At 36.9% G+C, this 15,751-nt stretch overlaps 2 protein-coding genes across 4 annotated transcripts; one reads left to right on the top strand and one right to left on the bottom strand.

Moving 5' to 3' along the window:
- Positions 1-216: 216 nt before the first annotated feature.
- On the top strand, positions 217-14,043 carry LOC108668818 (golgin subfamily A member 5). Of its 3 annotated transcripts, none has more exons than XM_018156071.2 (15): positions 217-475; positions 714-951; positions 1,406-1,568; positions 1,770-1,860; positions 2,517-2,620; positions 2,971-3,071; positions 4,767-4,885; positions 6,217-6,357; positions 7,284-7,389; positions 8,090-8,277; positions 9,128-9,332; positions 10,054-10,152; positions 10,885-11,043; positions 11,604-11,676; positions 12,363-14,043. In XM_018156071.2, the coding sequence occupies exons 1-15, from the start codon at positions 312-314 to the stop codon at positions 12,644-12,646; spliced, it is 2,235 nt and encodes a 744-aa protein (XP_018011560.1). In that variant the 5' UTR covers positions 217-311; the 3' UTR covers positions 12,647-14,043. The 3 variants fall into 3 exon arrangements, with proteins under 3 accessions (XP_018011560.1, XP_047740123.1, XP_018011559.1); XM_047884167.1 differs by having other exon boundaries at positions 1,770-1,882; positions 2,518-2,620; positions 10,900-11,043; XM_018156070.2 differs by having other exon boundaries at positions 1,770-1,882; positions 2,518-2,620.
- Positions 13,813-15,419, bottom strand: LOC108668819. The gene is made up of 2 exons (XM_018156072.2): positions 15,267-15,419; positions 13,813-14,700 (listed from the first exon to the last, which is right to left on the bottom strand). The coding sequence occupies exons 1-2, from the start codon at positions 15,343-15,345 to the stop codon at positions 14,387-14,389; spliced, it is 393 nt and encodes a 130-aa protein (XP_018011561.1). The 5' UTR covers positions 15,346-15,419; the 3' UTR covers positions 13,813-14,386.
- Positions 15,420-15,751: the final 332 nt, after the last annotated feature.

Raw genomic sequence — 15,751 nt, 5'->3', positions numbered from 1 at the left:
GACTGCAATCACTACTATATAATATACCTACCTATGACTATGAAGCCAGGCTTCAAACACTCTAGGCTCTAGCTAACTTTGACTGTTATATATACAAAATATAAAACATACCGTAGTCATTTTGCTTGGGATGTTATAATGTTCATATTTTATTTTGATCTTGGCTGGCCAGTGGACACTGTTTTGAATTCTTTCCATCTTCTGCCAACAGCTAGACATTTGGGTTAAATTGGGTAGATATTGGAGGTCAATGATGACTTAAATCAGATTTATTTTTATTAATTAGTTAATCTTTAAAACAATCAGGAGCAATGGCATGGATCAGTGAACTGGCTGGCAAAGCTGAAAGCTTATTAAATAAGCTTGATTCAGAAGCTGCCTCAGTGCTTACTGTTGATAAAACTCTTACTAAAACTGCCATTGATACAGAGTCAAAAAATGTGTCACCTAATAAATTGGACTTGGAAACTCATGGGTAAGTCTAATTATGTATCCACTTAAGGTTTTTTACTGTTTCAGAATGTTTTTGCATTTCTTTATTTTTAAACGATGTTTGAATGAGTTTTGTCTGATAATATATTATAAACATTTACCAATGTCCAATGATTTGCTCAAAATGCAATTTAACCTAAATAAAACACTCGATAATATTCAACATATTTTCACTGTTGGCTTCATATAAGTGCCTGATTATTCCCCAAATCTGTGCTCAGATCAGTCACCAGCTTACCCAATTCATCCAGCGTACCAGGAAGTCTCCAAGCATATTTCGGCAGCCTATCCTCACGAGGGTCTCCCAGCGCACTCAACAAATGGAGTAAATCTTCCCCATCTTCTAGAGGCGGCTCTGCTAGCGCTTCAGCTACACCATCTCACTCAAGAAATGCCAGCCTGGAAAATTATTTGAATTTCAGCTCTGAAAGTGCTAATAATTTGTCAACAAAATCTGGTGTGAGTAGGGGACAGTCCTGTATGTGTCTGCAGGATGTGTTGGTCAGACAATTTTTTTTGCAAAAATAATATAAGATTTACATAAAATTGCTGATAAAATGATGTAATGTCCAAAAATAGTAAAATTTAGTGATGAACACTATCAGCTTATTGTTCTTATAAAGTAATTTAACCTCTTCAATGTCTTCTTAATAATATGCGCTTTATGGTGACATTGATATTAATTAATTTTTTATGTAGTTTGTATTCCATTCCTTTACTCCAGTCTTCTGTAAATATGGTGTAAGTCACTTGAAAAATTTTAATGAGAATTTAAAGCAGTTAGCCCTTTTTGGAAAGGAAGAGGTTTGAGTGATTATATTTTCATTATGCTTCACTGAAACTTACTGAGTAACTTGTCTTGATCTCTGAAAATTTTTAAATAAAATGTAATGATTCAACTTTATTTTTACAGGTTTGGTCACCTAGCAAAGTGGTTGTCTTGGCAGCAGATAATCATAGCAATCACTCTCGTCAGTCATCCTTATCATCTGTTCCATCACTACCAACTTCTGGCATTACCAGGCTTGATGATGGGAATATTGAGCCGACACAACCTTTCACAAACATTAATATTGGTAAAAAATATAAATTATATAATCTGTACAAATACATAATATTGTTACAAAACTTTTGCAGGTAAATTTATAGTCAATTTCAGGAGATTGCCAGTAAAGTTTGAAACATCTCCAAAGTATTTGTGTGAGGAGAGACATCAACTAAAGAATTTGAGGATATATCACTGAAATCATTGCAGTCAAATATTCTTACTGTTACAGAGAGCAGTGCCAGCAGTGTGTCATCAAGTGGGTCTGGTGTCTCAGCTCAACTCGACTCTTATGTCACACTTGAACACAAGGACCTTGATACCATAAATACCACAGCATCTAGGGTGAGGGCTGTGCCATTGATCAGGGTATCTGTCTTGATTCAGTTCCCCATGTAAAATTTCAAATTTTCCATTGAATTCTCTCTGCTAGTATACCTACACGTTTTTTTTTTGCATTAAGTTAACTATCTAAAGGTTGGGTTTGGTGATTGTTTGCTTTTTGCAGGTCTCAAATAGGAAAAAATTCTGTTGTAATTATTACTAATTTTAAAAAATTGCATGTATATCAGAAATCAACAAACTTATCATATTTATGCATCTGCCCTGGCATTTATGATATCAATCTTTTACAAGCTGCTTGCTCAACCGCCTTGGGAAGATTTTCAATTTTAACCTTAATACTTCATTAACAACACAAGCTCAACATAGTTAAGCTTCAACTTGTGAATAGAAGTGTGAAGATGTACTTGTATTTTATAGTAAATAATGATATTTACTATTATTGTAAGCTTTGATTTGTCTTCATTGGTTTGTCGCCTATTCTTAACAATTCCTCACCTTGATTTTTACCTGAATTTTCACTAATGATTGCTAGTTTTAAAACCCTAAGTTGCTGATCAAATCTTGGTGACAACCATTAGGCACTCCAAGCTAGTTACCTCTTACAAGTTACAGATTATGGTTATTTACTTTGTCAGTCATTGGGTGACATCAGTGAAGTAGATCTGCTGAAGAAAGAAGTCCAGAGCCTCAACCAGGAGATAAAGCAACTTGTTGGAAAATCAACTTCCCTCCATTCAGGTATGTTATGATTGGCATAATAATGAAAGAGCTGATTATTATGTTCGGAGGGCTTAGTCAGTTATTAATGTAATTACAGCTTGGAGCTGTAACTACAGTTACAGTACTACAGTTACAGCTCCGTTCGGAGTCAGTTAAATTTGTAGTTACAGCTCATTTAGTGTCACTGAACTTCAAATTAAGTAAATTTGGCTGAGGGTTGCTTCTTCATCAATGATATATGTTTGAAAATTATTATTCAACTGCCTTTGCTAATATTGCAACATTTGCCCAGCAAATACACAAAACGTGTAAAAAAGTGGTAGGATAGTAGCACGATACTGAATTATTTTTTCATTTTTGTACAATAGAGCTGCAGGCTGCAAAGTCTGCCCCCAATAGCATGGCAGAACAGCTCAGTGCAATGCAAAAGAATCTTCGTGAAGTACAGCACCGAGAAATGCTTTTACAGGTATAATTTTCTGCATGATTTTAAGCCATTTGTCGTAAACGATTCTATACGTATGTGAGGTCAAAGATCGTGAAACAGGTATAATCTCTATCATTATTCTAAAGTAATTCCTAAGTTAGCATTTGCATTTATGGTATCGTTAAAAATTGTCGTAGCTAAGTTGCTTTCAAACTAGCGATTTTCAATGACTTGGCCCACAAACGTAAAAAAATTTCACTCATCATTCAGACATTTTTGCTGTAGCTTCAAGTGATGGATTGACATTATTTTAATACTTCAACATAATTTAATTTTAGATCACGAATTATTTGGTTTCAATATTTTTTTTATTGCTATATCATGTTTACTTGTTTCCATTGAGGGAACCCATGTTAAAAATGAGTTCACTGATAAATTTCATACATGTGTTGGTTAAAGTCAAAGTAATTATCTTTAGATACATTAAGACTATATGGTCACTATTCCAAGTCATACCTTACATGATACAAGTAGGTTTAATTTTAATATACTATACCTACTTTAAGATCATAACATCCGTGGACTTAGTGATGATGAAAATTGTAAGTCTGTCAAAATAGAATAATGAATCTCAGATAATCTAATTTATGTGTAGTTATGTAGGTGAGTTTCTGTTTTATACTGGAAATTAATACAGTATGTAAATTACTGTTTACACTGTAAATAAAAACAGTACCGTAAAATGGGGTAACTTAGACCACTTTTTTTCTTATAAATGATGCCATTTTCTTACTAGCTAAATTAAACTTGAATTGAAACATGCAAAATACAGGTCTATACTCTAGCTTCACTCACCATAAATTGCTGGCTCCTGCCTCTCATAGTCTTTATGTAATTTCAAAAAAAGTGATGGTCTTTGTTACCCCAGCTCTTGGGGTAACTTAGACCGGGTGGTAAAATCAATTATTTTTTTTGGTAAAATAATTCCAAATAACTCCAGGTTTTGGTGCATTGTAGTAGAACTGTTCTAGTTACATATGCAAATGACAAACTTGAGGAAAGTGTCATAGTTTGCAAATGGGGGGCGCCACCCCATAATGAGGGAAATGTGACTACCTAATGGCAGCCCTGACGGGGTAATATTGACTGGCTTGGATATTAAGTTAAAATTACCATATATAAGACTCTGTAGAGTCTGAAACATAAAGAAAAAACATAAATAGGCTGTCAAACATAAAATATGTTATATATGGTAATTTTATATTAACTTCCAAGCCGGTCTATGTTACCCCGTCAGGGCTGACATTAGGTGGTCTAAGTTACCCCATTTGGGGGCGGCGCCCCCCATTTGCAAACTATGACACTTTCCTAAAATTTGTCATTTGCATATGTAACTAGAAGAGTTCTACTACAATGCATCAAAACCTGGAGTTATTTAACCAAAAAATAAAAAATTGGAGGGGGTACTCTGACAGGCTTTAAATAATAGCTTTTTTTCGTGGGTCACATTTTAAGTTTTTTAACCTATTAGATATGCAAACTTTTTAAATCTTTCTATTGTGTTATGTAGCCTCAGTATTAGGCCTTTAATGCCCATTGACAAAATTTATTCTATGTCAAATAGTTTTTGAGTTGTGGGAGTTTTTGTAAAAAAAACGAAAAGTGGTCTAAGTTACCCCGCCGGTCTAAGTTACCCCATTTTACGGTAGGTATGTGAATTTATTGATTGTTCTTCAGGATGAAGCGGTGGAGAGAAGCAAGGAGCTCAAGGCACTGGAGCTGAGATTAAAGGACAAAGAGGAAGAACTTTGGGCCAGAAACAAGGAACTTGAACGCTGCAGACTGGAAAATTTGAGGTGAATTATTTGGCCTCTTACAGTAAATCTGATATTGTTTAGAGAAAATTAATATTTGTTGTAAATTTGTACAAAAAATGTCGATGCTGCAAAGTCTGAAGAATTATATGAAAATAGTGTTGCCCGAATTTAATGCTTGTTGGTATTGAATTTGTTATCCATTACTAAGAAAACAAAATGAAATAGTTTCTATTGGAATTTTTTGAAAAAGGTCCAATGTTTTGTTTGATTAAAATGCGGGTGGTCAATGGCTAGATAAGGCATTGATTTTCAATATCGAACAATCTTCTTTAGATGACGTTGGTTTATCAAAATGCAGGTTTAAGGAAGTAATTTTAATTCATTAACGACGTTTCGAATGTGACAACATTCATTTTCATGTTATAGGCCGCATTGTATAGTAAAATTGAATACCTAGTAATAGTAAAATTGAATAGTAAAATTTTGGTAGAAGTAAGTACCTATATGAGACGCGTAAATATGATACGACACGAAAATTTGGAACATGTAAATAATTCCGAAACAATCTCAAAGCTTAGAATATCCAGTAGTTGTGAGATGGATAGCGGGAGTCCAGTGCGTAGAGATGAGGCCTTCAGCTATCGTCGGTCGTATGTTGTCGGACCACTGCAAGATGACGATGCTGGTGGGTTCCTCCAGCACAGCGGGAGTGACGGTCTCGTTGAGTTTGGCGTTGTCGGGGTGTCACGGAGCCTGTTGAATTCATTGCGGATGCATTCAAATGAAGTTGTTCGATTGTAATACTTTGAGACCTGGTCTGGTGGCGAGCTTGTCTCACGTGGCAGGATAAAGTGCTGCTCAATGTCGTAGTAGTTATTCTACTATCGGTTCAATAATTGTAATAACTACTACGGTGGTAGTAGTTATTCCAATTACTCCAAATAATGAAGAAGTTTACAACCTTATTTGTAGAAAAATTCATAGATCACAAACAATTTTTGAAGAACATAAGCTCTTTTACGAGGCAAAACAAGGGTCAGATTTGTACACCTGAATGATTTTTAAAAATATATTCTTTACTTGCAGCGAATGATTGGCTTGTAATTATTTTGCGATTGACTAGATCCTCCTTCCTCCTCCCAAAACAAAAACTTCACAAGATGTAGGAAATGTTACCCTTTTTAGTATTTTTGATTCCACACATTTTGTGTGGTTGTTAGAATTATTGAGATCAAAATTCAATACCAATAAAATAAAGTGTTTTATTGGTATTGAAAATTACATTTTACACTGGTTTAACAATTTTTTCATATCAAAAACTCGATCAGTTGTAGTTTTTTAATTGATGTTGAAATTTGTTTTGTATGCAGATTATGTGAAGGAGCGTCAGTGAGCTCTGAGCGACACAGCACCACACTGCAGACAGCTTCTGCTCAGCTCGAGGAAGCCGAGGCTTTGCTGCGACAAGAGCAACTGCAGCGGAGAACTGATCAGCAAAATTATAGTGATAGGTAACACCAAAGTTATGTCTTCCTGGTCAAAAAAATTAATGTTGTACCGATCAACAAAATTATAGTGATAGGTAACACCAAGTTGTTATGTTGTGCTGATCAACAAAATTTTAGTGATAGGAAACACCAAAGTTATGTTGTACTGATCAACAAAATTATTGTGATAGGTAACACCTAGTTGTTATGTCGTACTGATCAACAAAATTTTAGTGATAGGAAACACCAAAGTTATGTTGTACTGATCAACAAAATTATAGTGATAGGTAACACCAAAGTTATGTCTTCCTGGTCAAAAAAATTATAGTGATAGGTAACATCAAAGTTATTATAACAACCACAACATCATCAAATTGCTGTGTCGTCCATGCTGGTGTTTTGTTATTAACTGTTTTTGTTTTTATCAATACGACCAGTTAGTTTTTAGTGATACTTTTGGAGGACCTAATTTATTTAAGAAGCTTGGAACAACTGAATATCTTGCCGGCTCGTTAAATTCTAATCAGCATCAATCGAATTACTTCGAGAGTGGTTCACGCCCTTAGCTAAAAAAAAATCTTTTTACAAATGCTAATTCTTCCAATTGGCTAGCTCAGGTACGGACAATGGTTGTTTAATCTCGCTTGTTTCTGTATTCAGAGCTGGAATTGATTGATTTTTTTCTCTTTCTCTTTGACAAATAATTGCGTCTTAACTGATTGTTTTAATCGTTTGTTTAGGTATTGTAAGAATGCTTAGCGTCAAATAGTGTCCTGTCTACATCATTTGTTACATGCTCTCTAGGTTCGATTGAACAAGACAGCATGACAATCGTTTTTTAGAATAATAATAAAATACTAATAATATTAATAATGATATTAATAATAATATTAATAATAGCATTAATAATAATATTAATAATGATATTAGTAATAATAATACACACACAGACTGCGGGTTGTGGAGGAGGAGCGCGATGCTTTGGCAGGTCAAGTGCGAGCTGCAGCCGAGAAGCTACTGCAAGTGCAGCAGGCTCAAGAGGTGCACCAAGCGCAGGTAAGGCATGCCTTTGCTGTGCTTAGCTTCTTTATGGTGTATGGGGAAAGATTTGTACGTATGTACCTTTGCTTTTGGGTAAGGAGTAGGTTGAGGCCAATTTGCACTGTGCGCTGGAAGAATCACGTCCCAGACTTTGGTCGATTCGCATCCCAAGCTTTTGAATATTCACATCCTAAGAGTTTTGCTTTGAACAAGATGATTTTGTCATTATGCTCTGGTTTTGTTGTATGGATTTGGTGGCTTGTAGGCTTTCCATTCATCACTCATGGCACCAAATTCTGATGCTGTCATGTTCTCATGTCTAAATTTTTGATGCAAGTAATAAAGTTAGTCTCATTATTACTGGAATGCTTCTGCACCGAGACTTGTTTCAACGTTCAATTTGTTAGACGGAATTAAATGTTGATTGATGACGCAAAATTTCTCCTGTTTGCCACAGATTAATGTTTCTTTTGCCGAACTTTTTCATTTTGTTTCCCACTTTAACAGGCCACACTTTAAGCATGCCACGCCTTGTACATTTCATGATTGATAAAAACGGCTTAGTTCATTTGATCGTGGAACTGCAATAGTTGTATTAGTGCCGTGAAAAACTGACCTATTACCTCCCTCCTCTAACCTAGTTTCCACTACCAGGACAAGCAACACATTTCATGCAGTGTTTGAAAATATTTTAAATTTTGCTATTGTTACGCAGGTTTCAGCACTTCGCAGTGAGGCTACAGCGGCAAGAGAAGAGCTTGAGAGCTACAAGGCCAAAGCAAGGCACATTCTCTCCAGCAAGGAGGCTCTAATTGAGGCTCTCAAAAAAGGATCTGGTGACAGCACTGGTCTACACGCTGATCCAAACTACTCCTTACTGGACACTGAATTAAAACAAACCAGGTTGGTTTTAATTAATTTTAATCAACAGTACGAAGCAAATTGCTTGGTAATGTCACAGGTTGTAAATTACTACAAACTATGATATTGAAATTGAGCTCTTTATATTAAGCTCTACCTGAGGATCGGGTTCTTCGTTGACTAAGGTAGTGAGGGATAAGTAAGACACATAAGTCCTGATAAAGTATCTTGTATACGGGGTGGTAATACAGAGTTGCGATACAGAGTTATGAGCCACGGCATCGACCGTAATTAGGTCGGAGAACTCTACCGACACGCTACATCGTGGAGTGCTCATCAGCTACTGTGGGGTTTGCTTAAGGTTGCTAGACCTTTTATAAGCTTCGCTTCCGCCCACTACTGAGGTCTTGATCGCGTGATCTATCACGTGTCTATCAGATGTTGACTCGTCCTCAATCTCTATCAGGTCAAGTGAATTGACACCGGACAATAATGTTCCTGTATTGACCACGTGGGCGTTACTCGCAATCCATTTTTTAGCTGTGCAGTGTAAGCTTCTTTCTTCTATTGAATGCTGGAAGTAAAATAAGTGTTATCTCAGGTAAGTTTATTGGGATTTTGAAACGATAGACAAATCCAATAGATGAAGTTTATTGTGATAATTGCTGAACGGATGTTATTTGATGGAGAAAGAAAGTACCAATGTGTAAGTAAATAATATCACCCAATAACTGAACACGGACAAGAAGAATCTAAGTATTGATGGGGTATCTTGAAATTTCGAATGGTAATTCTAGTATTCAGCCCTGTTTTGCTATGATAGTAAACATAATCACATTGATTGAAGTTGACATATAACGCATAATTGAAAAAAGTTAAAATTTACTTACAGAGCAGAGTTGTCACTGTGTCGCTCAGAGCTAGAAAGAAGCGGAGCAGAGCTGAGCAGACTGCGCTCAGAGTTATCAGAGCTGGAACGTTGCGCTGAGCAGGAGGCAGCGCGTCACAGTTCAGCTCTGAGCGATGCTCATGAGCAGCTTGTTCAGCTCGGTCAGCTCAAGGATGAGCTGGAACAGGAGAACAGGCAGGCGCGGCAGGTTAGTTGAACACACACAAATTTTTGTGTAACTTACAATGCGTGCATTTCTCTAAAATTTTTGCTTAAATGTCAAGAAAAACACACTAAATGAAATGTAAGAAACAAATATAACTCAGTAATCACTGCAGTGAGTGACAGAGAGCGCATTTTTTCGTCGACGAAAACTTGAGGTCACGGACGGACGGACATGGCGAGCACAATAGTGCATTTTTTCTATAAATGAGAAAATGCGCTAAAAACAATGCTCAGTAACTCAATTTACATTAAATTTTATTAAATTCAATTTATGTTTTATAATTTACATGCAGATTTATGCATTACACATTGAAATACACCAGCCATATATTTAACTGTAGCGAGCCTTTATTATGATGTGTTGGTTGCGTTAAATTTTATTTCGTTATTTTTACTTGGTTATACGCATTGAAAAATTGGTATTCACTGAGCAAACTTTATCGAATTTTCTACAATTACGTTTGGGAGATGATTATGCTTTAGCTTGAGATGAACCCCTTGAGTGGCGCCTTTACTTAGATTATAGTTAATTCAATACTCTGTATTGTTATTTTATTGATTAATAAATCCAGTTCTAGGTTGAACTTGGAAAAATTTCACGGTGACACTTCCGATAAAGTTTTGTATGCATTCGAGTTAAAATATTTCAGGAAAACTATCATGATTCTGTGAAAAATATTTGTAAAGTTTTCCCTTCTATTCAGGAGGCACGATGTTTACAAGAGGAACTAACTAGAGAAAAAGTGAGGCACGCGGCATTCGTCCAGGAGGCGCAGCTTCAGCAAGACTCTCTGAGAAGACAGGTGAGTTGAGGCTCTCACTGAGCGTACTTCTAAAATAAACTTCAGATTCGACATTTTATTAACAAATTTGACGCTAATTCTTAACAAGAGACGCATTCAAATATAAATACAAGCGATTTTCATCCTTCCACACTTCGTTTTGATTAATGTTATCAATATTCCTGCTGTTTTTCATCTTAAATTGCGAAATTACGTTTACTTTTGTTGTTGGTATTAGTTTAAACATGTTTCTGACAATAATTTTAATGCGAATTCGAAGCGCGAGGCCTTTATTCCATATCTGATTGTGGTTGTAGGGCACAGCTTTCATAAATGGTTACTAGTTTGAAGCTCCGTCAGCCAATCACTGACAGCTTTTCACGCTAAACCCATCAATTAATTAACGATAAATAGCGTTTGACTTTACCTCCCCTAATCGTGGTTCTTATCAGTAATATTCAATACGTAAATTCATAACCGACGTTACTGACTGTCCAGTCGGCATCGCTCCAGAGTCCAAAGCATAATAGCGACTTTTGATTTCACGTCCTCTAATTGTGGTTCTTGTCAGTAATATTCAATACGTAAATTCATTACCATGAAAACGATGTTAATGAATTTCCAGTCTGCATCGCTTCAGAGTCCAAAGCATAATAGCGACTTTTGGACTTAACGCCCTCTAATCGTTGTTCTTACCAGTAATATTCAATACGTAAATTCATTACCATGTAAACCACGTTGCTTTATTTGCAGTCTGCATCGCGTCAGAGTCCAAAGCATGGCGGGGAAGGCGTGGAGGAGCTACAGAGACGCGTGCAAAGTCTGACAGAGTCTCTGCTGCAGAAGCAGAGCCAAGTGGATGGTCTCAACACCGAGCTGCAAGTCCGCAGCATGCAGCTAGCAAGGCTGCAGGTGTGTAGACGGATAATACCGTTATTTCGTTATGTTTTTAATCCTGTTTCATTTCTTTGATCTTCTCACGTTGTGTGTGTCGAACCGATGATTCTATTGCTTTGTATTCTTCAATGTTATTACATTGATTGTCGGGTGTTTTCTGTCTTAGACAGATTATCCAGTTGCTTCGTTCTGTTTGTAATCCTTTATTTCATTTCATTGATCATCTCGCATTTTTTTGTGTTAGTTTTTCGGCCATTCTGTTCCTAATCTTTATCTTTGTTCCGTTGGTCGCCACTCTTTTTTGTGTTAGTTCTCTGGCCCGACCTAATTTGTACAAAGTAACGGGTATTTGATTGGGTAGGCAAGTGTTTTGGTCGGCACCATGCACGGAGTGTGTCAAATTGATCAATTGTTTTGAAGTGCTGGTGAGCATGACCAAAAAAAAAAAAAAAAAAATTCTCCTAACTCTCATAACGAAATTAGTCCAGTGAATTTTCTATTCTTTTGATGGTATGTATCAATACAACTTTTTTTTACCACATTAGTCAGCCTTTAACTTTTATTTTCGTCTACAGCAACAACAACACCAGCAAGAGTCGCACTTACCGGTTGGCCGCGACGCTCCTCTCTCGATACCCATGGATGACCGTAAGTCTAGTAATTTTAAAGTAACCTTCAAAAATCTCATTTCCTTTTTTTATGATGACCTACTTCATGAATTTAATTTACATAAAAGAAATATATTGCTTGACTAAGAAAGAAACAGTACAATCAACCAATTTATGCAATCCTCAAAACGTAAATTCTCGTAACCTGAATGCATTGCGGCGAATGCCAATTGCTATATTGAGGTAGCTCTATGAGCCGCAGTGCACGATTTGGTCGTTACTCGAGATATGAAGGATTTCATAAACTCAGCTGAACTCTTTTTTGTCGGTCTTTTTATTAGCGGTTGTGTTTAAAAAAAAAAAAAGTTTTGGTCATGCGAGAGAACAAAGTCAGTATAATGGATACCACAACGAACGTGCAGAGTATATTGAACAGGACAACAGCTTACGGAATGAGGCAAATAAATGCCATTTGAAATTTTCCCGTTAGCCATAGATTAATGTTTCTTATCCCAAATTTTTTCATTTGTTTTCCACTTTAACTGGTCGCAATTTAAGCTTGTCACGCCTTTTACAAATGTCGTTATTGATGTTAATTACTAAATTAAAACACTTATCTCTCCTTCCTGATAACATTACACCAAAGCGTGGGAATAAATTCTGTCAAATGTATGATACGCTTATATGAATAATATCAAATAATAAATAATATGATGTCATTTGCAGTGCGCAGTCGCGCGGTGCCTACGCTGCTCGTAGAATCGCCGTTTGACGGCGGGGTGACGAGGCGCGTGAAACGGGCCTACTCATCTCTGGATAGATTCTCCGTATCACTAGGCCTATTTCTGCGTCGGTATCCTGTAGCTCGCATCATCGTGCTGCTCTACATGCTGTTGCTGCACCTCTGGGTGCTGATCGTGCTGCTCACCTACTCGCCCGAGATTCATCACACTGGATATCAACCTGACGGAGCTGGCGAACCGAGGTTGAATCCTCTGCCACATAAGTGATCTGTGACTTAGTATCTTGATTTTATATTCATTGCATCAGCTGTTACAGAAATGCAGTGCGTGTAGCTTCGAGAGTCTAGCTAATAATTAATAGGTTCAAATATGATTGGCCAATGTAAGAGTCGATTAATTCAGTGGCTGAATATTCATAATGTAACATTCATGTGTAGTTTCTCATCAAACGGGTATTTTGGTTCAGAAAATTTGCACTAGTGCAAAAGACCCTCGAATATTTATTGCTATTACGTGCGGCCACAGGAAGGCCCCATTTTAATGGTAGCTTAGGCTTCTTATTGAATTTCGACCACTAAGAAAAAAAAGATTAGTAATCGGAATCAACATCAGTTTGCATCGCTTCTCGAAAAACGTTTTGGTGAATTTTGAAAGGTTGCATACTGTTCTGTCAAAAACGTCACTGAACGTTTGCTTTGATAGTGACGAAATTTCCGGTAGAGAACTTCTCTTGTATGATCTGAAGTGTACAGCGTTAACGATGTTGGTTAACAGCCGCCTGTGACCTCGACATCCATTGATCATTGTTGTTACTTTGTTAACTTTTCGGAACTGTTTAAAAGCAAACTAGTATTAAAAATTGTGTTCTTGGCACAGGAGGGCCAAAGATGTCTTCCTCCTGGAAAGATGGAGCGCAATTTAAGAATATATATGTAGATATATATATTTTCTGTTGTCTCGTATTGTTTGATATAATGGTAGAGAATCTCCTGTGGACAGAGGAACGTCTGTCGACTCCGTTGGCAAGTTTGCTCCGTTTGAAATTTAGTGAGCTCCATAGATGCAAGAGGCTGGGACGAATAACTTCTAACGTTTTCTTTCGTTATATTTTTTCTAGTTTTCTTTCGTATTGTGACCTTTGTGATGGTTGAATATAGATATCGCCTTGAACGTGGGGAGTTGATAATACAACTTTATGTTTAATTTTAATGAAAATGTTTGCTGTTCTACTTATCGGCATGTTCTACTTGTGGTCTATGATACTGGGGAATGAAGCCCACCGAGATTTGATATTCAATTCGATTCATTGCAAACTTGGTTTCAGCTTCAATCGATTTTCGACAAATCTTGTAACTGCCTATATACTTTCTTACTCGGCAGTATTCCCGTTATCTCGCGCGTTTGTAAGGCTTGCAGGTCATGAAAGTTCTTGGGTTAGATTATCATGTTCTTTTTTGATACCTTACTGTTACAGCAACTGGTTCTCTTCGAGCATATTTCAGTTCCAAGGTCATCTGTTTTAATTAAATGAAAGAGAAAATATTGACGTAAGGAGGTAAGTATAACGTCGTAATTTTAAACACTGTTAACAGTAATAATATGTCGTTATATTCTGAAAGTATTCAAACGTGTATTTTTTATATGAATCAAGCAATGTAATGTCATTTGTCTTCATTCGCCTCCACATTCCTTCTGTTCTTCCTTCATTAGCCAATTAATGAAAGTTTTCGGTCTCTGGCGATACAAATGTTGATGCCCCAGTGGAAGGTTAATTCACTGCTCCAATTGAAAACCCATCAAAGCAAAGGTCGACTACGTATATCATGAGTCTGATGCACTTAAATCGAATGCTAACGTGTTTGAGAATATGTTATTTTCTCCTGCAAAATGAGTGACTAGTATAAAAATTATTCAAGTTTATTTAATTTAATCGATATTTTGTTGGTGTCAATACTGTTGAGTGGTCATAAAGTCAGAAGTGTTCCCTGACCAAGGCAAAGATCGAAATCACTTATGAGCCGCTGAAGGAGGAGGCTGCCCAAATTGGACCTTGCCATTATCGTCTTGAATTAGCTTTCCCGAGTCCAACAGTTGCTTGATGACGTCATTAGGCGAAGGCGGTTGCCCGAACACCGTCTGCTGTTCGCCGCGTTGTTCGGGAACAAAGAGCAGCCTGTAGAGATTTTCTAGGTTACGGACGGACAGTTGAGATGACGATTCCGGGTTGTTGTAGTTTCCATCGTTTAGGAAGCTCAAGAAGGCCGTAGCCCATTCCTCCAAACTGGAAGCCAGAGGCTCAGTTGACGCCATCGTTAGGGTATCTGTCGATAAAAATGTTCACGTTAACTCCAACTACTTCGAATTCAAGCGAGATGTTTTAGTTTTGAGGACTCCTTGTCGAATAATTTTACGACACTAATTGCACGGTTTCTTAGTGTATAGACATGAATATACTAATGCTGAAGTTCAAGGCTGAAAAATTGGGAGTAGACCTGACCAGAGTGTTAGCAGTACAATTGAGGGGGACATAAAGACCACCCAGTCGAGTCTATGATCAATTTTGCAAATTTACATTGAAAGTTTAATGCTTTTAATGGTCCATAGCCTAGTTTTTATCTTACCGTGCGACTTTTTTACCTACAATTTAGGAAATGTAGAGTTTCTAATTTATAAAAGTTGTTCCTAGTTATTGATTTTCTACAAGATAAGAGCCAAAGGCACTAATGGGCAACTTTAATATTCCTTTAGTGCGTAATCACAAGAAAAGATGACAAGCAAGATTACAAAGACGGCCATACACTCTAGGGTCACGAAGTGGGTTTGCTTGCATGAATTATAAAGATGAAAGCAGAATAAGAAATAATTGTAGTTGATATAACAAACTCACTTTCTTGGGCCTCAATTGAGTTGTTTTTAAAACAAATTATTGCGCAAATCACTATCCACTTCTTCACAAACTGTGCCATCTGAGATTATCTGAAGAGATAATGCGGGAGAACTGATTTCATGTACTTCTTCCGTCCAAGTCTACAGCTGAACTGCTGACCTTCACACAGATGACAGCGCGCGGAGTCGCAGACGCTGAGGGAATTTCTCGGAAACGAACGCAAGACTAGCAAAATGTTTGACAGAAGTTCCGACCTTCGTTCATTATTGTGTTCCGGGAAAGTGAGCGTACAAGGTCTCGGCAGCAAGGCCAATTGCTGTACAAATTATTCTTTATAATGAATAACAAAATGAACTCGGTATAATCGAATGCGAAGAGTAAAAGATCGACTGATTATTATTTGTTGCATAGGCATCGTAAAAGAATTACTCTAAAATAATAATTTATGCAGCACCCAATCTTAAATTCTAATCTAAATCAATTAA

This window comes from Hyalella azteca, unplaced genomic scaffold, assembly GCF_000764305.2.
Source record: "Hyalella azteca isolate HAZT.00-mixed unplaced genomic scaffold, Hazt_2.0.2 contig14782, whole genome shotgun sequence".
NCBI lineage: Eukaryota > Metazoa > Arthropoda > Malacostraca > Amphipoda > Hyalellidae > Hyalella > Hyalella azteca.
This window is presented reverse-complemented; position numbering and strand designations above follow the sequence as displayed.